Genomic DNA, 22,295 nt, shown 5'->3' on the forward strand with positions numbered 1-22,295 from the left:
GTACCCCGTCTTTGTCACATCAGAAATCAATTGAAATAAATATATGTAGTGAGTACACACTAGTCTGTATATGCATTATCCCAAACGAAATGAGGAAGAATGAAATATAAGCGTGCGTAGGACCCAGCTCTCACTACACCCGATATGAATACAGAGGGGGTTCATCAACCATTGGTGCCGAGTTTCCAACCCCTTTGATTTCTGCCCTTCGCTCCGCTTCATCGAGCGGTGGCGAAATCCCCCGCTCCCGCTCTTGTCTCCTCAGCCTCGCTTTTTCCTCCTCTGAAATCTCCTCGTGGGTCCAAGTGCCACCCCCATATCCGACTTCCACCGGAGGAGAGGGTCTGCCGTTATCCTTGAAAGTTTCGAAACGGCGCGGCGTCGGGGACCGGGCATCGGGTTGACGGGTCGGAACTTCTCGATAAGGATCATATGCTGTCCCCTCATAGCCATCATACCACCCTGCTGGTTCCGGGTCTTGAGAGTTAGAAAGAGTGGAATATCTCGCAGCCTCGAGTCTGAATGCTTCCTCTAGTCCTCGTCTCGTCTGACGGTTGTAATTTTTATCACGACCAAGCTGGTTCACATAACGCGTTACAATAAGAGCACCGTCTGCGTCCTTTAAGAAAGTGACATGTGTGAGGAGCTTGGAAAGACTTACATATTTCAAGAATGAGAACGAGGGCAGCCACAACAAGGAACGCATTCTTCCCAAAACCAATGAGTTGCATGCACTGCTGTTCTGCGCCTCCAGAGTCGTCGCACAACACCTTGTTTGCGGCGCTCGACTCTTTGAATACTACAACAAGAAACCAAATTGCGATTCCGAGATTGAGGCAAAAGTGAACGTAGGTGATAATTGCATAGATTCGTATAAAAACCAACTTGCGCACGATTGCCCCAACGAGCCTAACACTACAGTGAGAAGACACGCAGGAAACGATTGAAGCACTTGCCCAAATACCGAAGCTACGAAAAGAAGTGTCTCCACGATACCACCGACAATGAAAGCGGCTTTGATTCCTTCCGTGACTTGAGCGTTAACTGAATACCGACCGGATTAAAGTAAGCTACGACGGTAAAAGAATTACGGGAGCTCACCTGAAAGCTCATACCATAATGCAATCGAAAAGATTGCCGAAAAGACCATGGCCAGTAAGGCCATGATGATGACGCCAGTACGGACAGGTATACAACAGCAGAATTTAGTTCCTTTGAAAAAGAAATCCCGATAGCTGAACATGATGTCGTGTCACAATAATACAAGAGAGAAGATAAATTGACAATTCGAAATGGGTTCGACTGGTTCCCGCGGAGGCGGTGGTCATGCTGTGAAAGCGGTGTTGACATTAATGCATTTCCAAGAATAGATTTCGGACTTATGATCAAGGTAGCATGGAGTATTCGGCCGCTCAAGGGGACCACGCTTCGAGTATGATTTGTCGCTCTCAGCAACAGCGACACACCTCCACACACACTTGTTTCTCTTGTCCAAGGAATGACTGGTGTACCATTTTCTATGAATTCATCCCCAGATAACGGGCGTATCCGAACTTGTGGTGATGTCCGAGCCACTAGTCAAATTTTGGAAGGATCACCCGAAAATGGCGGCAATATCTCAGCGAGCCAGCCATCAGTAGATTTGTTAGCGCACTGCAATAGCTCTCAGCGAAACTCGCATACATGCCTCACTTGAAAGAAGTAAAATTGTAACAATAGTATCATTGTCTAATTCATGGACGAGGGACTACACTGGGACTACTCGACTGCTTATTTAGTGGTTCAAAAGTTCGACGCATTATTTGATACGGAAGTCGACTCCAAACACGGTGCAATTGATCGCATTCCCTTTTATATTCTCCTCCCAACCTTTGCACCAGCTCGTTCTATCAAGAATTAGTCGCTGGTCTGGGCACAGAATACTCTTCACCTTTCGAACCTCAAGAAGTGGAATACTCTGATGCCATGGAGGTTGACAACAGTGCCAAGGACGTTACCCAAAACGCGGTCATACGCCCACGCGCCTTGTCCGTGCCCTTCAAACCCCCGGTTGCCAATTATACCGTCGGTTATGTTTATTCATCGGAAATGACGACACATCTTAAACTTGGCGATGATCCTCATCCTGAACAACCGCAACGAATTGTGCGGATATGGAAGATGCTGTCCGACTATCACTATATCAAACGAATGCTCTGGCTACCAATCAGACCAGTGACCAGAGAAGAGGCTCTCTTAGTCCACACTGAGGATCATTGGGACAAGGTTCAAGCTATTCAATGTAAGACTAATTCACGCTTTTTTGGACCTTTGAAATATATAATGTTGTTTAGATATGACGGATCAGCAGATTGTCGATTCTGAGGCTTATTATGAGCAGCTATCACTCTATGTCATGGCTGGAACCACTAGAGCTGCTTTGTTGAGCTGTGGTGGTGTCATAGAAGCTGCCTTGGCCGTTGCTCAAGGGAGGCTCAAGAAAACCCTTGCAATAGTCAGACCTCCAGGTCACCACGCAGAACCTGATGAACACATGGGCTTCTGTTTTTTCAATAATATCGCGGTTGCTGCTCGAGTTGTACAACAATTGACACCAATCAAGAAAATCTTAATCCTGGATTGGTACGCCTAACTATAATGATTTCAGGTCCGAAATGCTTAAAGGAATCATAGGGATGTTCACCATGGTATGATCTAACTTCCAACCGATAGATAGGATGCAACTAGATCAAACTCTGTAGGGAACGGTACGCAGCGTGCCTTCAATGATGACCCATCGGTTTTGTATATATCCCTGCATCGTTACGAGCAGGGGAATTTCTATCCGACTGGACCATTTGGTAGTATGCAATCATGCGGCGAAGAAGCCGGGCTGGGCTAGTAAGCAAGTTCAACGTTTTCAGATATAGCCTAATCTATATGAATATAGCTCGGTGAATGTTCCTTGGCCTTGCGCAGGAGTAGGAGACGCAGATTATATTTATGCCTTTCAGAAAGTCATCCTGCCCATTGGTCTTGAATTTGCGCCAGATTTGGTCATGAGTAAGTCTACACAAACAGCAATTACCCGCTTATCATGGACTTTGGAATACAGTATCAGCTGGATTTGACGCGGCTGCTGGCGATGAGCTAGGCGAATGTTTAGTAACTCCCGCTGGATACGCCCATATGACCCACATGTTAGCTGGTCTGGCCAATGGTCGCATGGTGGTTGCTTTGGAGGTCAGTTTTTCTATGGGTAATGTCCGAATGATCGCTGACATACCACGGGCACAAGGGAGGGTACAACTTGGATTCGAACTCAGTATCAGCTCTGGCCGTGACTAAGGTCCTATTGGGCGAGGCCCCTGACCAGTTGCCCCCTCTCGTTGCCAGTGATGAGGGTACAGAAACAGTTTGGCTTGTAGCGAAGGAGCAGAGCAAGTACTGGAAGAGTGTAGATCCACGTGCTTGTGAACCCCGAGAAGGTACCACACCCTTCGTAATCTTTCTCAAATCTAACAAAGCAACACAGATCTGGGAGATATCACTTTTTCGATACCCGGTCAGTAAAGTAATGAATTGCGGTGGAATAATGCTGATATTGGTTCGCAATAGAAATACTCAAAGCGCATCGACAACATTACCTATATACCGAACATTCAATGATGCAGATTCCTTTACTACGATCAGAGATGGAGCAACGTATGTCTGCTCAAGTTTTGTGCAGGTGGGTTTCAATCAGCCTTCTGCCTACCGCGCACTCAATCTGGTGACAGCTCTGATATATTCACGAACAAGACACTGGTTGTTTTCGTTCATGAATTGTATATTCTTCCCTCTGTTTCCTTTCTGATCTAACACATGTTGCTAGTGGTAACTTGCGGATGGAGCTTGAATCCTCGGCAACGTGCGACGTTGAATTGGAAAGATCTTATCTGGCACGTTGATCCATACTCTCCATCGCTCACCTCGCTTATTATTTACTTTAAACCAGATTGATTTTTCTAAGAACCTTATTGAATGGGTGAAAGCGGATGGTTATTCCTTAGTCGACGCAAACCTATTCCCAAAGCCCGCGTCGCCCGCGTCATCTGTGCGTTCTTCAATTACTTGGGCATGAATTCTGAAATTGAAAGCATATATATATAGCGAACAAAACTAGCGGAAGACATTGGTCGCGATACCCTTATATACATTTGGGACAACTATATACAGTGCGACTATTACAACGAAACCGTTTGCCCATTTCTGACTGAAGTAATCGAACCAGGCTTTCCGGAGCCAATAAAGTTATCTTTATTGGCCATGGTCCAGGATGCCAGTCTTTAGTCAGTTTAATGGATCGACGTTGTGAGAAGAGCACCTTTCGTATCTATATTTATTTTTACTGAAAACCTTCACAGCCGCAGGGATCATGAAACTTGTTAAAGCGGTCATTCAGGTGCTAGGACCCCAAAAAATGCCCACGGTGCCCGGGGCAAATGAAGACATACGGAGTTGGTACCGGAAGGTTCGTGATATTCATGAAACAACGACAGTCATATTTATTTCAAACGCAGCGTTCATTTGTCATCGTCCCTACAACCCATCCTTTCCTCAGCCCTCACATGAGAGCAAAAGATTTACGAAGGCACGGAACCATCATACCCATTGGTGTGTCAATTCCAGTGATTCATTTCAAATCACTCACACTTCCTTAGACGAACGTCGACAAATCAAACTCATTAGCACTGGCCTTCCCGCTATTCAGGAGATTGTAGCTCAATCAATCGCAGATAAAATTCCCGTGAACAACGCCACAGTAATTAACCCACCAACTGCGAAAGCAGTTGAATGAATCCTGATCTTTTCGCTGTCATCTTGCTTTCTGTCATATAATTCAAGTCTGGGTATATGTATGATAATATTACAATAGGTCAACGGTATTTCTGGCTTCGGAAATAATAGCAATGGGTTTGCCTTCGAAGCTTAAGAAGTCACCGTGTGCAACCGCGACCAAGTCAGAGTTTTCTTTGGTGAGACCCAGCAATTTCTCGAGGTTTGAGGAAGCCAAGGCAAGAGCCTGCTCGTAGGAGACATGATCCTCTCCGGCTTCAAGTGCAACCTAGCATACTCATTTAGCTAGACTGCTGTAGTTTGAGAGAGAGGATATTTACCCATCCTCCGTCAAACCGAATGTTTCGTGCACTCCATGACTCTTCGATACCAATGCCAACAGTGACGTTATGACGCATGAGAGTTGTTACAGCATTTTCCTTCGTCATGGGAGGGCCAGGAAGGATCCTCCGAGATTTCCAGGTATAGGGGAACGGCCGAACCGGGCGTAGAATGACACCAATCCCTGCATTTCCAATTTCTTTGGCAAGGAGATGAGATTCTGCTGCACCTGTAAAAGTGAATCTGAGGTGCGCCCGCGCCTTAGATTCAGCTTCTCGCTTGAGTTGAATCAAAGTCGCCATGATATCGGCACTGTCGACAGCAATTACAAGGGGAATCTCACCCTGATAACCACAGCATGAATCACCTATGATATAAATATAATAGGGCGAATTAGATGCTTACCTCAGAAATTTTCTTGAAAGCAAGACCTAAATCACCTTTGCCCCCGCCATCGAGGAGGCGACGAAGAAGTGCAATCTGGGTGCTCACGCTAGGACGGGTGAAAGCACCAATGGAAATATGAAGAGCAGTTACATCCTGCAACACAGCACCTGTAGAGAGCTTGTGGAATGCCCCAGTCATGAAAGCGGTACCAAGTCCCGAAAAGAAACCTGAAGAAGTTGGGAAACTGATGCCTGCGGTCACACCTGAGCGATATGCGAGTCTATACGAGGGGATTAGAGTCAAAGAGAAATAAGATATTTTCCTATCGTACAGTGCATCACGGGATGAAAATTGGAGCCCATCGACGGCGCGAATAACGCTGCCGTCTCCTCCAACAATTTCCGGCACATTGGACTCGAGCGGATCGAAGATCTGGCCATCCTTGGTAGACGATTCCAATTGTATATCCTCCAGCCCCAGAGGACTTCCGAAACTGGTGAGGGCAGGACTTCAAAGGTATCGTCAATGAAAGATGATGTGATAATATGAAGATGCAACATACGCAATAGTACCTCCATGCAAATCAATTGTCTTGATACCTCGAGAAGCCTTAGCTTCTTTGCCACAAACACTGTAGGAGCCAAAGCAGACAACTCTTCCGCCCTTGACGAGGGCGACGCCCATACTACCAGTCTCTTTGAGCGAGTACGCCTGCGCGATCTCGCATCCATGTCCACGCAGATGAATTTGACTGACGTTGATGAAGAGGATGGGGTCATCCAAGCTTGAGTGAGGTTCAAGCGGTGGCAGTCCATCATATTCCACCGCTAAGCCAGCCTCTCTGTCAAAGTTAGGCGTTTGGGGGGCCTTCTGTGCGTGAGTAGGCTTAGTAGTGACGTGAGGGTTCTTAAGCTGAGAGATCCCATCGATATAGACTTGCTGCGGTGCGGCACCAAGGGCAAGTGGATGGCTATCCCAAATCACAATATCTACAGCAATCATAAGCATTTAAGCATCAAAGCTTAGCGTCTGCAATCAACCCACCGGCATCATAACCTATACCGGTTTTAAATAATCAGCAGTGCCCTGACCGCGAGGGATTTTGCTTGCCTTTTCTAATTGATCCGATTCTATGGTCCATTCCCATGATGGCAGCCGGAGTCGACGTGACAGAAGCCAAGGCGAGATTGGAAGATAGACCGTAGAAATGAGCTTGCTGTGCCTCATTGACAAGGTGCCTCGAGTTGAGAACAAAGTGGTCACTCTGTATGCATGAAACTTTGTTCAGTGGCTCAACTGGGGGAACCACGAGGACGAACCTTCATAACCACTTGTATACCATTGTCAGCGAGAATGCGAGGAGCAAACTCAGAGCCTCTATATGCTTCACGTTTGTACCTAGCGTTGGTGGCGAACAGGGCGACACCAGGGGGATGACCTGAAAGAAAAAGGAGTGAATCGGCGGAGGTAGGCACCAGCAGCTTTTCACAAACCATAGGCTTTCTTGAGAAGATCAGGAACCAGGTATGTCTCATGTGCGTGGTGGAAAGCAGCGATAGGAAACTTGAATTCATTGGTAATCTGATAGTTGTTAATTAGTAGTAACTGTGAATCAGCTGAAGCCCACGCACCCGAACCATACCATCCAAATCAACTGCTTCATAACAGTGATTATGAACCTGTTGGCATTTCATTCGACTCAGTTCAGTCTCTGGTTCGATCACTGACCTTGACGCGTCCTCTTAACACGTCCACCAATGCTTCCCATTGAAGATTCTCGGGGAAAGAGCCGAGGTCATTCCATTCGCCAGCAAAGGCTTTCTCGCAATACGCATCCTGTTCTTCCTTTATTTTGCGAGCAGTATCATACCTTAGGGTAGAAAATTAGAGTAAATTTATAAAATGACCATAAGCCCCCACAAACCCTTGTCTGAAAGCCCAGATGGTATCCATACGCGTTCCCGAATACGTACGACCTAAAGCGGGTCGATATCCATTTGAGGACAAGCAAAGATGGGCCTACTTGGATTCTCGCCTTTAGAGGTCTCTTGTCAGAAATTTAATGGGAGAGAAAATTCCATTACACACCGCAAGCATGTCTTGTAAACGGTCATTAGTCAACTACGGAGATAGATTATCAAAGAAGAAAGACTCACTTCATCTGACGCCATCTAGGTGGAAGAGATGGATCAACGTGGGTTCCGTTGATAGTATATGGCGGTTCGAGCAACATTGCACTTGTTGAACGCTCAGATGTAGGCCTCAACTTGATCGTGAATGCTTGGCCACCTAAAAGAGTAAAACGCTTAGTCTAGCACAGATTGAGAAAACGTGGAGCTACCAATCGCATCAGCAGATCCAGGGAGAACATTGACGGTGGTCAGTCCTCCTGCAATAGAAAGTTGGTATGAGTCATCGTGGGTGTTCAACCCATCCAAGCTCCTGAGCCAAGGCAGAACTAGTCCTTTGAGAGAGTTGGAATCATCGGCACCTGAGAGCTCTGGGGCGCTCCAAACGCCGATATGGGAATGTAAGTCTACAATCCTTCATCACGAAATTAGAGTATGAGAAACAAGCAGACGAATTTCCCCACTGACCCCGGTGTAACCCAAGCTCCCCCAGCGTCAACTGTCACGAGCCCAGAAAACTCGTTCAGATAAGCCGATTCGATATCTCCAATGGCTTGAATGATTCCCTTGTCTATAAGGATAGAACCCTTGATTACTTCATGGCCGGAGACGCGTCCAGTCCAGATGGTTGCGTTCGTGATGAGGGTGGGGGGCGTGCCGGGCTCGAAGCGATCAGATACAGTTCGTTGGTGGAAATTATCGGGAGGACCAGCGGGAAGGGCGAGTTGACGACACTGGTTGAGAATCCGGTCGGCGTCTCTGGGCACTGCATGAGGACTGGCACCGATGAGATGCCTGGCGTTGAGGCCCAGTGAGAGAACGGAAAAGCCAAAGGCAAGGAGAAGGACGGGAAGTAAACGTGTTCTGAGGCCACCCCTGGATCCCCGAGCCACAGTCGTGTTTGGCTTGGGTATCTTATCCATTGTCGCCCGCGTGGCTCAGGTTGAACTCGCTTGTTGACGAGAATTCCCCATGTCAGTCTATTTATAGCCTGCAAGGTTATGTCCTCTGCTCGTGTGCCCCCAGTCGTTGTCCCCGCTTCTGGCAACAATATCATAGTCAATCCCTGCCAGGTTTGCCGCGTTTATATTCCTAAAACCAGAACCTGACAATGGTCAGAGGGGCAATCCCGTTCTAGAATGTATTCGAAACGTAGGCAAGGAATTCGGTGATATAGCCGCTGACTATCAAGTTGGCAGAACCACTGGAGTCTTGTTCCTCAGGTGAATGTGAATCTGCTGCATTTGATCCTAGATTTGATCTCACATCTGCATAGCCTTCGCTATCACCGCCTCCATCCGGAGTATATTCACAGCCGCGTTGAGAAGCTTGGGCATTCTTACGATCGTCGTTTCCTCCTTATCCTATGTGATATTGTACGCGCCCAACAGTTTGAACTTCTTCCTAACTAATAGTTGCCTCTAGACAGAGCATAGAGATCCAATACGAGAGCTCACAAAGGTCAGACCGTCACTCCCCCACATGCCTTAATCTTCCCTCATCTTGACACAGTCATGTCTCATCAACAACATTACTATCATCGTTGCTTTCTCGTACGCTCTTGTACTTCTATGCCTTGAATGTCTTCTCAATCAAGCCATCTCGTTTCAGGAATGATGAAGTGGGCCACTATCTATCCGTATACAAGCAATTCGAGTCGAAACCGCCAGACATGATCAAAGAGCGTGTTGACAAGGATTATCATGCTATCCTCCGTGGTGCCCTCACCAATATACCCAAAGTCAACAAAACAGACGTTGAGACACTCCGCTCGACGTTTGGTGTATGTTCCTAGAACTCTCAAAAAAAGTTTAGCTCGGTTCTGACCGCCAGACAGAGTTTTGCTAACATTTCAAGAGCAACACCCAATCAACTTCGTAACCTCCCTGGTTTTGGTCAAGTCAAGGTCAAGAACATTGAAAATGCTTTCAATAAGCCATTTCGCAATGACACCACCACCAAGTTGTCACAGCTGACATCAACACAAACTACTCAGCCTCAACCACAAGAACCCCTCCGAGGTACAGACAATATGGTGCAACAGGTGTTATCGCCCACCTCGTCCGATCCGTGAACCCATGGGAACCGAGTGTCGACAGTTCACTTTGTCACATCGGAACTTTTTTACAGTGTCTTTGCCAACCGGGACTGTTACACAGCGATATTGAGTTCAGAAGCGTACCTAGTTTGGAGCTCTCGCAGGCTGAAGGATGTCTCGTTTGTTCCATGGTCATTCACATGTATAATTTCTAAAGGTCGCCAATTCATATACACCAGTTCGATGGTGTAATGTGATGATTTATTGCTTTTCTAGACCTGTGTTTGTGCGTTCTGAAGTGAACCATCAGAAAGTGCTGAATATAACTGGAGCGTAACAGCGATCAAGTACGTGTAGTCCGGGCAACTCGATTGGTTATAATTGCTACTCGGGTCGTATGTTCACATTCTATGACAAAACGAAGGGTCTATATATGCCACTATGGCAATTAACTGCCTAGACCGAGAATGTAGGTTCAATGCGGATTTTCGTGGCTGGGGAATAAATAGAGAAAATAATAATAATAATAAAATTCTTTGGTCCAAAAGGGTATTTCTTTTCGCAGCGTGATGGTGAACGACAAGATGCGTGATTTCCCCTTGTGGGGGAGCTTGAAGCCTTGAAACAAGTCTGAGCTTTGGTACTCCCCTTCAAGCTTCAAGTCATCCACTACGCTATGACAGGCTATGACTGTTCCGCCTATTCTAGTATCTCATCTCTTTATCGCCCCTACCCCGATCAATGGACTCATGTGAACGTATTCAAGTCCGATAAAATCCACGCGAGCGCAAATAGACGAGGGACTATCAAGATAAGAGCTGAGTTCACATGCCCCTTGACACAACCCTACGACAAAATTGAGGAGCCATCTACAATAATAGAAGTATAATGTTAAGTAGTCTATCTCCCGCGAACGACGCCGAAAGCAGAATTAAGGTAATTGTTGCATAACTTAAGATTACACTATGGTAAAGGCAAAAGTATAGGGGAAGGTAGGATTAAGCAGGCAATTGTTTGCGGTGGAAATAGCTTCGGATGTTCTGGCTGCCCTTCTTTCGGTTCTGAGTGACTGCTAGGCATTGATAAAGGATCCGGAACGCTATTTGAAATAGAACAGTTTTAGTTCTTGACCTATCCAAATGAGCCGCTCGATTATCCTCTGAAGATAAAGTGTTCAGAAGTTAGTATCAGTGGGCAGAGAAAGTACTCAACGGATTCGGTTGTGTATCTTGTAGAGTTTCTCATGTAAAGCGCGGATGATACAACCGTCCTTCTCCTTTGTGGGACTCTTTGAAGGCGTTACTGCAATTTCATTTGCCTCTCCACTTTCGATATACTGAAAGATATCTGTGAGGGCAACCGCTAGTATGGATGCCCAAGACGCCATATCCACGTAATTTGCGGCATCGTAAACTTCAAATTTGCCTGTAGGACGAGATGGACTCGAAGATGATACAGTAAACAACATGCCCATGAGTTCTGTCAGGGGTGGGAGGGCTGAATACTGAGACTGGACGAACAATCAGACAAATTTGAATGGCAAGGTACGGCAAGGACATACAGGGAGCAGAGCAGGTTTATCGGTCAACATAGAGTGTGCGACTGAGCGAGCAACGCGCGCGGTGCGTCCAGAAGCGCCAGCGAGAAGATCGAGAGTAAATCGCTTGTTCTGAGGAGAAAACGGTTGCACTAGACGCAGGAACTTGTTGCAGATGGCGTTCTCCTTCAAGAAGATGAGGCAACGATCCTGGAAACTTGGACAGTTTGGAGCTTACCACTTCAAGTTCGACAGTGGATTCCTTACCAACAGATTGACAAACCTGGTGAATTGTATGGGAGACATGTAACCTCGTCTCGTGAGAAACCTCAGGCTCCAATCCAATAAGTAATAGAATGATGACTAGGTCCGGAACCTCTTTCCGGCTCAGGCGACATGCCCTAGATTTACGTTAATGGTTGGGATAATCATCGTTACAACTAAGCTCACCTCGATGTTTCTGCAATCAACTGTATCAGACGTCCAATAATAGAAGTACGGTCGCAATCGGGAACACCACGCGAGTCACCACGAACCCCCCATCCCATTCTGTCGAAAATAGATGACTGTGCTCCGAGAACACGCAAAAGGACCAAGATCCTCTCAAACAGAAGGATAGGCACAGAGACTGTGGGATTTCGTATAATGTGAGACAATAATCGGGAAGCGCTGACGTTGAGGGTATCGCCTCGGTGTGAAAGGGCTAAACGATGCAGTTGTATTGGAAGGTTCATAACCATGTCTTCGAGTTACTCACCAAGGTCCATCAAAAAACCAATCACATTTTCACCTCCATCAGTGAAATTAGCCATTTCCAGTGCGCCGCTATCCATGACCATATGTATAAGTGTATGAGGGCCTTCGGCAATTGTCTGCATTAGCATCAAGATAGAGGGGTCCGATCCCCCATAATTGATGGGAGGGAGTGCATCCTCGCCTAAACACATCAAAGAGGCCTCCGAACCGTCCCACAGCTTGGCTCCGACATTCCCAAGTAGTCGAATGTATTCCTCTTCGCTCTCAATGACTCTGTCACCCTCGAGAATGTCCATAACTTGTTGTCTCTGTTGATCATCTATAAAAGGATTTGCCTCGTCTTCCTTCATCATTCGCATACCGGTTGTTACATTCTTGGGGCTTTCGTCATCCTCTGAATCATCATTGAGGTCTAGATATGCAAGTGCGCGGAGTCGTGACTCCCGATCTTCCAATGCCACCCCGTTCTTAGCGCTTGTTGAGCGCCTTTCCTTAAGAAGAACATCCAAAGGATTTGCGGGTGGAGACTTCCGTTTCATCGAAGGCAGAGAATCACATAGGGAATCGGATGTCGTCCTTTGTTTGTCCGATATTGTTCCGGCGAAGGGCTTCCGTAAGCTATATCTTTTTGGCTTAATGGGACTGGACAACATTTACCGAATAAGCGTCTGTTGTAAGCAGTTGTTCTATGCATCTCGAGACCTGGCGCACCTCCGAAGCTTCGTAATGGGTCGGAAATTCAATGGGGCAAGACCTCCAGCGTCATCATCATCGTCGCTGGTGATAGGACTTGATATATCTAGAACGGGGCATGCGGACTCCTGAGCTTGGGCAAAAGCAAGAGCTTTGAGTTTGATTTCTTTGATGATTTGCTCTGCTCTGGCCTTTTCGTCCAGGAGCTCCTCCGGCGAAGTTGAGGGGGCAGCGGCAGGTTCATTCGTGGAAGAAGGGGTTAGTATTGAGGGGGTACCAGTGAAACCACTGTCCATATCCCAGTCGACGGCCGGTTTTGCAACAACTCGAGAAACGCAATCTGGCTGCATGCGACTGTTATCGGCTTCTGGAAAGGATAAGCCTTGTTCCTGTAGGTGACCAATGCCACTTTCTTCCTCTAGAAAAGCGGAGCCTAGCTCTCTCTCTTCTGATACGCTACTGGGCACAAAAGCTGCAGCTGCGAAGTGGCGCACGGAGAACTCCAGTTTTTCAGAAACCTTTGACTCTTTTGCATCGAGGGTAGTAGCATGGGGCAACGTTGACGGAATTGAGGATGTGGAGGGCACCGACCGAACATATACGACGGAATCATCGTCAACTTCCATCTTCCCGTCGTAATCACAGTCGCACAAAATATTCTTTGATTTTTTAGATCGCTTGATCCGCTGTGGAGAGACTATGCTCTGAGAACGGAGACGTTTGGCAGAAGGCTGTATAGGAGAAGCACCAGATTGCTCAGCTTTGGTCGAGGGAGATGCGCCAGATTCACCACGCAGGGAGATAGGCGCTTGAACCGGTTTTGAACTATCTGCATTCCCCTGCGATGCCTTGGTATGAAAACGAAGGCGTGGGGTCGTGGTCTGCTTGGTGGGTGCTGTTTGGACCGCGCTGTTTGGAGATACGACGCTGGGCTTTGTTGACGTTTGGGACAAAGACTTTCTGGGGAAGAAATCAGTGATCTGCTTTGCCTTCGCGTCGGAAGATGGTTTCTTCGCTTTCGGCATGTCTCCTTGGGAGGGAAAGCAAAGAGATAGGGTCAAGCGCCAAGCTGGTTCGACGCGCCTAAGGACTTAATATATGGATAACGTGACTCTCCACGGAAAAAACGAATCACATGTACCGCTCCTCACTTAATCAGTGAAGTGTGAGATGAAGCGCGGTCCTAATTAGTATACCGACATCCAACGTAATTTTATACCATGGAAGTGGGCGAATGGACTCAGACAGGCAATACAATAGTAAATATCAACCAGGCCCAAGAAAAAGGACCATAAAGACTGCGAATTTTCTTCAAAACTTGCCCCTAACAAAACATGGAATATCGTAGATAAATTAGAGGCGCTGTCATTTTGTGCTGTAGTTTAGGCCACAATCTCTGGTACTCCAAGAACTTGCCACACATGCAGTCAAAAGTCAAACCATGGGTAAATCCTATTACAACAAATTAAACTTTCATTGTGGTTCCTTTCGTATAACCTTTGTTGTTTACTTGATTCATTCTCTACAAGCTTGAAAATTCCAGCCCATAGAGGACTAGACATCGAACCAAGCTTTTACCCGCAATATTATTTGATATCTCTGTATTTATGAATACCCGTTGTTAAGGTGACATCGTGTTTTATCTCATTCCCCAGTAGCTTCAGTAGTCCAATCAGATATCACCTACAGTAATTCATCAACAATATGCTTTTCTTAGCGCGTTCTCGGAGTCCAAATCATAGTGGCAGTAAGAACAATAGAACTAGCTTTTTTGGGCGCTTTAGGTAGCGCGATATTACACTTCAGGTGGCACTATGCACCCGACGAGCACCGTCTATGTACAAGCCACGATGTTAAATGATGGCGGGAAAGGGGTACAGGGAAATCAGTTGACCTTAAAATAGGCATTCATATGTCGCGGAGGAGGTTGACCGACTTCTCCGTGGGGGAGATGATGGCTACTACTTCTGCGCCAAAATCAAGGAGGTCGCCGCCCTTTGTCGCCACCAAGTCTATCGTCGCAGACTCACGCACTAAACCAAGGAGTTTCTCGATGTTAATGCCGCCCATACTCAGCGCCTCTTCTTTCGATATTTTGCCCCCTGCTTCGATCGCAGCCTGCAATAAATCAGATTGAGGCGTAAGTCAAGTAATTATCGAAACATACCCAAGCAAGCTCGAAAGGCAGATTGCGCACGGACCAAGCACCTTCTGAGCCAATCCCCACTACAACCCCATGTTTGAGCAAGATGGAAAGGGTTGTTTCTTTCGTGATCGGTGGGCCTGGCATACTATAGACAAGCAGACTAATGAGCCGCTGCAGAAATTTATTATAAGGCAGCGGGGCGGCTCACATCCTTCTCTTTTCCCAGCTCACCGGCAAAGGTTTCAGTGGCGTCAAGATGACACCAACACCAGCATCAGCCAATTCCTTTGCAAGGAAATGTGCTTCAGTGGCGCCGGTGATGGTTAATCGTAAATTTCTCCCTTCTTCGGTTTCATATTCAGACTTGAGAAGAAGGAGTGTCGCAATAATATCAGCGCTGTGAGCTTCAACAACAAGGGGAATTAAACCCTATGCAACTCGGATAAGTGTATAACTCAAGCTTTTAACAAAAGAAACAATTGACCTGTTTTACTTTGTGGAAATAGGCACCTATACTGCCGATGTTCGGCCCCAGGAGGAGGCGTCGCAGGGTGGCAATTTGAGAGCTGACACTAGGGGTCGAGAAGTGCCCAAGCGAAACATGAAGGCCTGCCATTTCCTGGATCACCGCATTCTTCTCCATCTTATTTAATGCCCCCAGAGAAAAGAAAACACCCAACCCTCCAGTGAATGCTTGGTGGGTAGGGGCTACCACAGCAGACGTCACCTATTGTGAAGTGATAATTCGATCACACAGGAGAAGAAAACAAAGGTAATCGTACCCCAGACCGGTACGCAAGACTGCCGGATAGTGAGCACATGGCCATTCCATAAACAAAATCATATCTCACAGGGCATGTCTAGTTCCAAATTGCAGTCCGTCAGCAGCACGCAGGAGGAGGAAGTCCCCGCCCAAGATCTTTGGCACTGGTTGTAAAAGAGGATCGGGAGCGAGACCATCAGTCGTGGATGGCTCGAGCGTAATCTCCTCCAAGCCCAAATTCGACCCATAGGAAACAAGCCCCGGAGACACGGAGCCGCCATCGAGATTTATTACAGCAACACCCTGGTCGGTCAAAAGAGACTCGACAAAGCATGCTCGATGACCACCCTTGCACACGATACTGCCATTCTGAACAACGACAACTCCAAGCTCCGCATCATCTTGAGCGATTATTTGTCGTTGAACACCATGTGTCTCAGGCCAATACAGGTTCTTGACGTTGGTAAAAACAGTGGTGCCGAGGACCTTTTTCCTTGGTTCTAATGGTGGAAGTCCATCATGTCTGACGGTTTCTGCAGCTTCCTGGTCGAATTTGGGTACCTTGGGTAATTTCTGGAAGTTGGCCGGTTTCTTGACCTTGATCGAGCCTTGCAATTGAGGAAGACCGTCAACATACACCTGAGTTGGTGTAGCGCCTAGAGCCAGGGGATGGCTATCCCAAACGACAATATCTAAAATGCATCAGTTGTCATTTTTTTACTAGGGGGAGCCCGATTACCCGCATCCCAGCCTATCAAAGTCTTTAAGCTGAATGACACAACTCTGGACAATATTCGTACCTTCTCGGATGTAGCCCAGTCTGTGTCCCATGCCAAGGACTTCGGCTGCATTACTAATAACGGAAGCTATAGCCAAATTATACGGCAGTCCATAGAAGTATCCTAGTTGGGCTTCGTAGATCAGACGACGTGAATCCCAGGCAGCTGGATGATCACTCTAGAAGTAGCCTCAATACAACATGATAGCAATCCGATCGAAAAACTTACTTACCTTCATCAACACAGTGATTCCATGTTGAGCGAGAACTTTCGGAGCGAACTCTGAAGACCGGTAGGCCTCCCGCTTAAAACGAGCGACTGTTGCGTAAAGAGCAATAGCAGGCGCCTCGCCTGTCCATTATTCAATGTTTGAACAATTTCAAATGGCGCGAAGCGTACCGTATGCTCTTTTGAGAATGTCAGGGACAAGATAAGCTTCGCTAGCGTGATGAAAGGCAGCGACAGGGAACTTGAATTCATTGGTAAGCTATAGAAAATTAGCGATATCAATGCAGGCGAGATGGGACAATCACGTACACGAACGAAATCATCGATGTCTACAGCCTCATAGCAGTGTGTATGAACCTGGGAATTGATAAGCTCACAGGACCCCATAGTGGATTCATCACTCACCTTGACGCGACCCCTAAGGACGTCGACCAATGCTTCCCACTGTAGTTCTTCAGGAAATTGACCAAGCTGCCGGTTACCACCGAGAACATCGCGGCAAAATTGATCTTGTTCGTCTTTTATTTTCTGGGCTTTTGCATACCTAGCAGACGCGTATGATCAAAAGGTACACCTACGATTTCAAACGCATAATTACGCTTCACGGAAAGCCCAGATGGTATCCATGCGTGTCCCTTGGAAGCTTTTACCTTGGAGTGTCACTTTAGCGGATAAAACCTAGTGCATTAACAAAGTACATACTTGGATTTTCGCCTATTTACAGTTGGCAAAACAATCAATCAAACTCAAATTGCTGTTGAGAACACATACCGCATGCATGTCTTCTCGATTGAGCACAGGATAGTTTGATACATACTTAAACGCAACTTACTTCATATGACGCCAACGGAACGGTAAGTTAGGATCTGGATATGTATTGTTGATGTGATATGGAGGTTCTACCAACATAGAGGAAGATGATTTTTCTGACGTTTCCCTTAGCTTGATCACAAAGCCCTGACCACCTGCACCGACAGAGATTGGGAAAATAAATTAAAACGATGAAGCTAATTTGCCTACCAATAGCAACGGCAGATCCAGGCAAAACAAGGGCAGTAGTCACTCCTCCAGCTAGTGTCAAGGGATACGTCTCGTCATGAGTGTTGAGGCCGTCCAAACTCCTAAGCCAAGGTTGGGCTATGCCATTTAATGAATCTCCGTCATTTGATCCTTCAAGAATTGGGAGAGAGAAATCCCCAATATGGGAATGAGCATCGACCAGACCAGGAGTGATCCATGCCCCGTCAGCGTCCACCACTTGCAAATCGCTTCCGTAGCCAGTCAAGTCTAGCCAGTCGAGATTGCCAACACTCTTGATTATCCCTTTCTCCATAAGAATGTCTCCATAGACGACCTGAGTTCCGTTGTTCCTCCCAGTCCATATCCTGCCATGTTTGATGAGAACAGGTCGCGTCCCAGCCTCATATCGGTCTGAGCGGGAACGCTTCCAAAAATCCAGTGGTGGCCGTGGCTTCTGCTCCAGCGACATACATTTAGCTATAGCGGTTTGGATATGGGGGGGAGCATGAGAGGTATCCTGGTTGAATATTGTCGCCCGCCAAAGTCGCAGGAGAACAGGAAACGCAAAAATCAAAAGTGCTGAGCACAGAAAACAGCGAGAGAACATGGGTGTGAGAGATATAGAGCAAAACGCACCGGAGTGCGTTCTCATAGAGGAATAAATGAAGGCAACGCCGTTGCAGCGTTCCACATAAAAACGTACTTCACAGAAGGGTTGCCCGCATCGTTGTTGACGCGTGTTGATATATTGGGTCTGCTTCTTCATTGCACGTCGCGCACATAATGCCACCAAGGCGAGAGTTGGTTATCGGCGCGGCCGACTCGGACTCGGACATCTCTCTTCCAGATGACGACTACGACGCCAGCCGGGATAAGGGCAAAAGCAAGGGTAAAGGTAGGGCGGAAAAGAAAAAAGTTGACAAAGGAAAGGGAAAAGCCAAAGACTCTGTAAGCTTCAGTACACTTTGACTCTGGCGGCGGCCTAAGTTCGTTCAGCAAGCATATACTTGGGAAGCTTCATATACGCGTTCATGGGAGACTGTGCAAGAGGACGAAGCTGGGAGTCTCCAGACGTCCGTCCAGGAACTCATGGCAAGGGGCCGTCGGAAAAGGTCAATCTGATTTCTTTCTTCATTCATGCTATCATTCACTCTCTCCTAGACTTCTTGCTCCAGCTGCGGCCATTCGTCGAACTATAATTCGTCATGTTATTCTGTTACTGGATCTTTCCTCTGCTATGCTGGACCGTGATATGCGTCCGACACGATTTGACTTGATGCTTCAATATGCTCGTGAATTTATCTTAGAATGGTTCGACCAGAATCCGCTAGGGCAAATTGGTGTTGTTGGAATGCGAGCAGGCCTTGGAGAGCGTATCGGGGATCTTTCAGGCGAGTCCCTTCTTTAAGGCCATTGTAGACATATTATCACTTAGTTCAAGATCAGGTAATCCTCAAGAGGTCTTGTCCTACATCAAAGAACGACATAAGCTCGAGCCTACTGGAGAACCCAGTTTACAGAATGCCATCGAAATGGCAAAAGCAAGCATGAGGTAATTAACTAGCAAGTGTGCATATCTACACTCATTGAACATGCGTAGTCATCTTCCAACCCATTCCTCGCGCGAAATAATAATCATATTCGGTTCCTTAACCACATGCGATCCCGGCAATATTCACGAAACGCTCGAAACATGTGTCAAGAACAAAGTTCGCATCTCTGTAGTCGCGCTCGCTGCAGAGATGAAGATATGTCGCGAACTATCTGATAAAACAGGCGGTACGGGTCTCAAATCTCGAACTTGGTTCCCAACTAAGTGGCATATCCCAAGGGTAGGCCAATTCGGTGTAGCTATGAATGAAGGACATTTTAAGGACCTCCTTTTTGAACTGGTCCCACCACCCGCTCAGAGGGCGCTAACGCGCACCATGGGCGCACCATCCGCTAGCCTCTCTGCGGATCTCATGATGATGGGCTTTCCGACCCGATTACCGGAAGCATCCGCGCCGACGTTATGTGTCTGTCATGCGGAGTTAAAGAGTCAAGGTTTTCTATGCCCCCGCTGCCTTGCTAAAGTGTGCGATGTGCCAACGGACTGCCATGTCTGTGGACTCATGATTGTAAGCTCACCTCATTTGGCAAGAAGCTACCATCACCTCTTCCCCGTGAAACCCTATGATGCCGTGTACGTCAGTGCTGTAGTTGCTGGAGAGAGCCTCTGACTATAGCTTTGGCTTTCCAGACCAAACTTGGAAGATATACCTCAGCCCTCGGATGCGTGTCATGGTTGCGCAAAACTCTTTCCGACGACAACGTCAATACCGATTGGGGAAGGTGTGAGTGTAGTGGGTAGATACAGATGCCCGGACTGCCGACACGATTTTTGCTCGGACTGTGATGTCTTTGTACATGAAGTGATACACTGTTGTCCAGGATGTGGGAAGTAGGAAGAACATCTCTCGGGCGTAAACATAGACTGCTCTTTGAACGAAATCCATGAGAGGCTGAATCGGTTGCGAGGCGGAGAGGAAGGAGCAATAGGAGAAAGAGCTGTGACGTCACGCGGGAGCGACTTGTAGTCATGTTTGCCCATCCACCTATTTACTTTCTTCATCTCCCTCCTACCTAATTTGCTTCTTAATGGACGACCCCTCCCCCTCTCCAATCCCTCTGTCAGATGAGACTCCTGTTAATAAAAACACTGCCAGCCCAGTTCTTGCATTTATCATTGGCCTTTCTATCATCTTACTAGCTTCTGTTCTCAATGCTGCTGGCCTAAATTTGACCAAACTAGACCATGTAGGTTCCCTCACTTTTCCCTCCAGTTCGGACCCTCATCATATACAGGTAAGAACAAATGCGATACCCAAGGCCGCACGACGGAGAGATTGGTTGCGTCCTCTTTGGCTCCTTGGAATGCTATTATACATGTCTGCATCTCTCATGTCAATTTGCCTCCGCATATCATTCACTGACGTTTCGCAGACTGTCACAGCTAATCGGTAGCACACTTGCGTTGGAGTACATGCGTGCAGGTGGATAACCCGTTAACTCACGTTTTGCCATTCGCGTTGGTTTACTAATTCTCTAGAGTATGTCGCGCCTCTGGGCTCCAGCTCTCTAATCTTCAACTTTCTTTTCGCTCGTTTCCTTGTTGGAACACCAGTCACAAGCAACGATATCTACGTGAGTCCATCCAGTGTCTTTCACAATATTCATTCCAAACATCTTGATTATATTTGTAGGGAACCATCATTGTCATCCTAGGTGTAATCGGAATTGTGGCATTTGGATCTATCAATGGTGGTTTGGCTGCGGAAACCGATGTTGTCCGCCTCACATATTTATGGCGCAGAGGCGGTTGGCTTGGTTATTTCTTTCTGATGTCTTTTGCTTTAAGTCTCGTTTTCATCTTTACGAGCTCTCTGGACGCGGTGCACACAGCTCGATCCGACCTTCATGCTGTACCGTTTTCCGGAGTGAACGCTTCTCGTCGGAAGAATACACACGATGGATCTTTTCTTCATAAGCTGGGCAGAGGGGGCCGAGTCCTATTAAGGGTTTGCGATACCTGGGACAATCTACTGTCAAGGGTCACGGCATGGCTAGAGGTATGGAGTTCTCCGAAGGATGACAAGCAACTTGCCTGGACTTTGGGCATTGGCTGGGCATGCTGTGGTGGGGGACTTGCAGGAGGATGCTTGGTATTTGCGAAAGCTATGTACGTCCTCTCTCCCCTGACGTCTTGTATACATTTCTAACACCTTAAATGTTGTAACAGCGTGAAGCTGCTCTCTGGTTCTCTTTCAAATCAGAATCCCGGCAATCAATTTGGACATGCTGCCCCTATTTTTACAATAATACTGCTCTGTGTCACCGCAGTTCTGCAAATCACATGTCTGAACCGGGGGCTCAAGGTATACGACTCTACTCTGGTTGTACCCGTGTTCTACGGTGTGTATACGGCGACAGGGCAAGTTTCTCACGTCTACTTGGATCCTACCAATACTTATTTTTTTCCATATATCCTTAGATTCTTAAACTCTTTGGTAAAAATCTACGTATTTTATTGAACTTCTGTTTTATTAATAATGCGTCGTGCAGATATTCAACGACGAAGTCGGCGCTTACAAGTCTTGGACTCTCTTCCTGATATTCGTCTCTATCCTTGTCCTCATTTGTGGAGTTGTGCTATTGACTCATAAGAAGCCTGAACCTAAGACCAGCAAAACGCAATCATCGGCAGCCTTGCCCAGACGTCAGGCACAAGCCCATAAAAGCAAGACGAAACTCACTACCATGGAAGGCGATGAGGAAAATGAGCATGGGGAAGATCAAATTCTTTGGGCTGTGGGCGAAGTAAGTGATGCAGAGGGAGAAGATGAGGACGTAGATCACTACCAAAATCCGATGCATCAGCAAGAAGAGATGCAACATCATAATCAAGTTAGAGCTGCAAAGCGGCAAGCAGAGAAAGTGGATAGTAGCCAAAGGAGAAGTGAAGAGCAAGGACTTATATCACCTGAGCGGCGCTCAAGAGACGGGGCATAAATGGAGCGCCTACGATATACGTGATAGGTGTTGCGGTAGATACTACGAACGAACGTTATGTAGATGATATTCACGATTGATTTATCCATCAGACCTCAATCCAGTATTCTATTTATTTAGCCGCATATT

The 22,295-nt window shown here is 47.0% G+C and overlaps 8 protein-coding genes across 8 annotated transcripts; 4 read left to right on the forward strand and 4 right to left on the reverse strand.

The window, feature by feature from the left end:
* Window positions 1–14: 14 nt before the first annotated feature.
* Window positions 15–1,313, reverse strand: AGABI2DRAFT_185440 (hypothetical protein). Its single transcript, XM_006461086.1, has 4 exons — window positions 1,102–1,313; window positions 957–1,044; window positions 662–909; window positions 15–612 (listed from the first exon to the last, which is right to left on the reverse strand). Exons 1-4 carry the CDS (start codon window positions 1,241–1,243, stop codon window positions 134–136), a joined length of 957 nt encoding a protein of 318 aa, XP_006461149.1. The 5' UTR covers window positions 1,244–1,313; the 3' UTR covers window positions 15–133.
* Window positions 1,314–1,735: 422 nt separating this feature from the next.
* Window positions 1,736–4,819, forward strand: AGABI2DRAFT_118070 (hypothetical protein; the record flags this gene model as incomplete). The annotated part of the gene is made up of 17 exons (XM_006461087.1): window positions 1,736–1,829; window positions 1,895–2,281; window positions 2,334–2,622; window positions 2,674–2,687; window positions 2,742–2,880; window positions 2,930–3,042; window positions 3,095–3,222; window positions 3,278–3,467; window positions 3,515–3,544; window positions 3,598–3,684; window positions 3,854–3,924; window positions 3,977–4,075; window positions 4,132–4,196; window positions 4,253–4,332; window positions 4,386–4,492; window positions 4,542–4,635; window positions 4,683–4,819. 17 exons carry the CDS (start codon window positions 1,736–1,738, stop codon window positions 4,817–4,819), a joined length of 2,124 nt encoding a protein of 707 aa, XP_006461150.1.
* AGABI2DRAFT_178426 (hypothetical protein) lies at window positions 4,682–8,582 on the reverse strand. Its single transcript, XM_006461088.1, has 17 exons — window positions 8,124–8,582; window positions 7,868–8,070; window positions 7,683–7,815; window positions 7,615–7,625; window positions 7,550–7,561; window positions 7,451–7,502; window positions 7,255–7,396; window positions 7,158–7,205; window positions 7,020–7,107; window positions 6,846–6,964; window positions 6,637–6,790; window positions 6,571–6,582; window positions 6,089–6,515; window positions 5,858–6,034; window positions 5,545–5,806; window positions 5,139–5,483; window positions 4,682–5,086 (listed from the first exon to the last, which is right to left on the reverse strand). The coding sequence occupies exons 1-17, from the start codon at window positions 8,576–8,578 to the stop codon at window positions 4,889–4,891; spliced, it is 2,838 nt and encodes a 945-aa protein (XP_006461151.1). The 5' UTR covers window positions 8,579–8,582; the 3' UTR covers window positions 4,682–4,888.
* Window positions 8,583–8,656: 74 nt separating this feature from the next.
* AGABI2DRAFT_204704 (hypothetical protein) lies at window positions 8,657–9,826 on the forward strand (the record flags this gene model as incomplete). Its single annotated transcript, XM_006461089.1, has 7 exons — window positions 8,657–8,728; window positions 8,775–8,878; window positions 8,932–9,031; window positions 9,081–9,116; window positions 9,168–9,208; window positions 9,267–9,438; window positions 9,493–9,826. 7 exons carry the CDS (start codon window positions 8,657–8,659, stop codon window positions 9,727–9,729), a joined length of 762 nt encoding a protein of 253 aa, XP_006461152.1. The 3' UTR covers window positions 9,730–9,826.
* Window positions 9,827–10,697: 871 nt separating this feature from the next.
* Window positions 10,698–13,753, reverse strand: AGABI2DRAFT_178427 (hypothetical protein; the record flags this gene model as incomplete). The annotated part of the gene is made up of 7 exons (XM_006461090.1): window positions 12,698–13,753; window positions 11,988–12,628; window positions 11,681–11,933; window positions 11,469–11,631; window positions 11,255–11,416; window positions 10,906–11,203; window positions 10,698–10,852 (listed from the first exon to the last, which is right to left on the reverse strand). Coding segments are annotated over exons 1-7 (2,679 nt in total), but the record flags the coding sequence as incomplete, so codon positions are not given.
* Window positions 13,754–14,587: 834 nt separating this feature from the next.
* On the reverse strand, window positions 14,588–18,222 carry AGABI2DRAFT_69408 (hypothetical protein; the record flags this gene model as incomplete). The annotated part of the gene is made up of 15 exons (XM_006461091.1): window positions 14,588–14,797; window positions 14,847–14,970; window positions 15,034–15,254; window positions 15,310–15,552; window positions 15,608–15,626; window positions 15,677–16,280; window positions 16,371–16,545; window positions 16,600–16,718; window positions 16,767–16,854; window positions 16,905–16,952; window positions 17,001–17,139; window positions 17,194–17,238; window positions 17,342–17,377; window positions 17,428–17,560; window positions 17,616–18,222. The coding sequence occupies 15 exons, from the start codon at window positions 18,220–18,222 to the stop codon at window positions 14,588–14,590; spliced, it is 2,811 nt and encodes a 936-aa protein (XP_006461154.1).
* Window positions 18,223–18,371: 149 nt separating this feature from the next.
* AGABI2DRAFT_204710 (hypothetical protein) lies at window positions 18,372–20,104 on the forward strand. Its single transcript, XM_006461092.1, has 7 exons — window positions 18,372–18,563; window positions 18,612–18,727; window positions 18,777–19,010; window positions 19,057–19,167; window positions 19,216–19,394; window positions 19,452–19,800; window positions 19,858–20,104. Exons 1-7 carry the CDS (start codon window positions 18,399–18,401, stop codon window positions 20,060–20,062), a joined length of 1,359 nt encoding a protein of 452 aa, XP_006461155.1. The 5' UTR covers window positions 18,372–18,398; the 3' UTR covers window positions 20,063–20,104.
* A 143-nt stretch (window positions 20,105–20,247) lies between these two features.
* AGABI2DRAFT_204713 (hypothetical protein) lies at window positions 20,248–22,166 on the forward strand (the record flags this gene model as incomplete). Its single annotated transcript, XM_006461093.1, has 8 exons — window positions 20,248–20,414; window positions 20,463–20,545; window positions 20,601–20,650; window positions 20,707–20,801; window positions 20,861–21,336; window positions 21,397–21,588; window positions 21,649–21,664; window positions 21,720–22,166. Exons 1-8 carry the CDS (start codon window positions 20,256–20,258, stop codon window positions 22,164–22,166), a joined length of 1,518 nt encoding a protein of 505 aa, XP_006461156.1. The 5' UTR covers window positions 20,248–20,255.
* Between the last annotated feature and the right edge of the window lie 129 nt (window positions 22,167–22,295).

Source organism: Agaricus bisporus (assembly GCF_000300575.1).
Source record: "Agaricus bisporus var. bisporus H97 unplaced genomic scaffold AGABI2scaffold_5, whole genome shotgun sequence".
Lineage (NCBI taxonomy): Eukaryota > Fungi > Basidiomycota > Agaricomycetes > Agaricales > Agaricaceae > Agaricus > Agaricus bisporus.

What these genes read in the sequence shown, in the direction of transcription:
- AGABI2DRAFT_185440 (XM_006461086.1), bottom strand. Translation starts at nt 1,243, where the DNA reads ATGTTCAGCTATCGGGATTTCTTTTTCAAAGGAACTAAATTCTGCTGT. An exon ending in TTCGTAGCTTCGGTATTTGG is followed by an intron (nt 910 to 956) that starts GCAAGTGCTTCA and finishes CTGTAGTGTTAG; the next exon opens with GCTCGTTGGGGCAATCGTGC. An exon ending in CGTTCTCATTCTTGAAATAT is followed by an intron (nt 613 to 661) that starts GTAAGTCTTTCC and finishes TAAAGGACGCAG; the next exon opens with ACGGTGCTCTTATTGTAACG.
- AGABI2DRAFT_178426 (XM_006461088.1), bottom strand. Translation starts at nt 8,578, where the DNA reads ATGGATAAGATACCCAAGCCAAACACGACTGTGGCTCGGGGATCCAGG. An exon ending in TCTTCTCAAGAAAGCCTATG is followed by an intron (nt 6,965 to 7,019) that starts GTTTGTGAAAAG and finishes TTTTTCTTTCAG; the next exon opens with GTCATCCCCCTGGTGTCGCC. An exon ending in TTCGGTTTGACGGAGGATGG is followed by an intron (nt 5,087 to 5,138) that starts GTAAATATCCTC and finishes TGAGTATGCTAG; the next exon opens with GTTGCACTTGAAGCCGGAGA.
- AGABI2DRAFT_204710 (XM_006461092.1), top strand. Translation starts at nt 18,399, where the DNA reads ATGCCACCAAGGCGAGAGTTGGTTATCGGCGCGGCCGACTCGGACTCG. An exon ending in ATGGCAAAAGCAAGCATGAG is followed by an intron (nt 19,168 to 19,215) that starts GTAATTAACTAG and finishes GAACATGCGTAG; the next exon opens with TCATCTTCCAACCCATTCCT. An exon ending in GTGAAACCCTATGATGCCGT is followed by an intron (nt 19,801 to 19,857) that starts GTACGTCAGTGC and finishes TTGGCTTTCCAG; the next exon opens with ACCAAACTTGGAAGATATAC.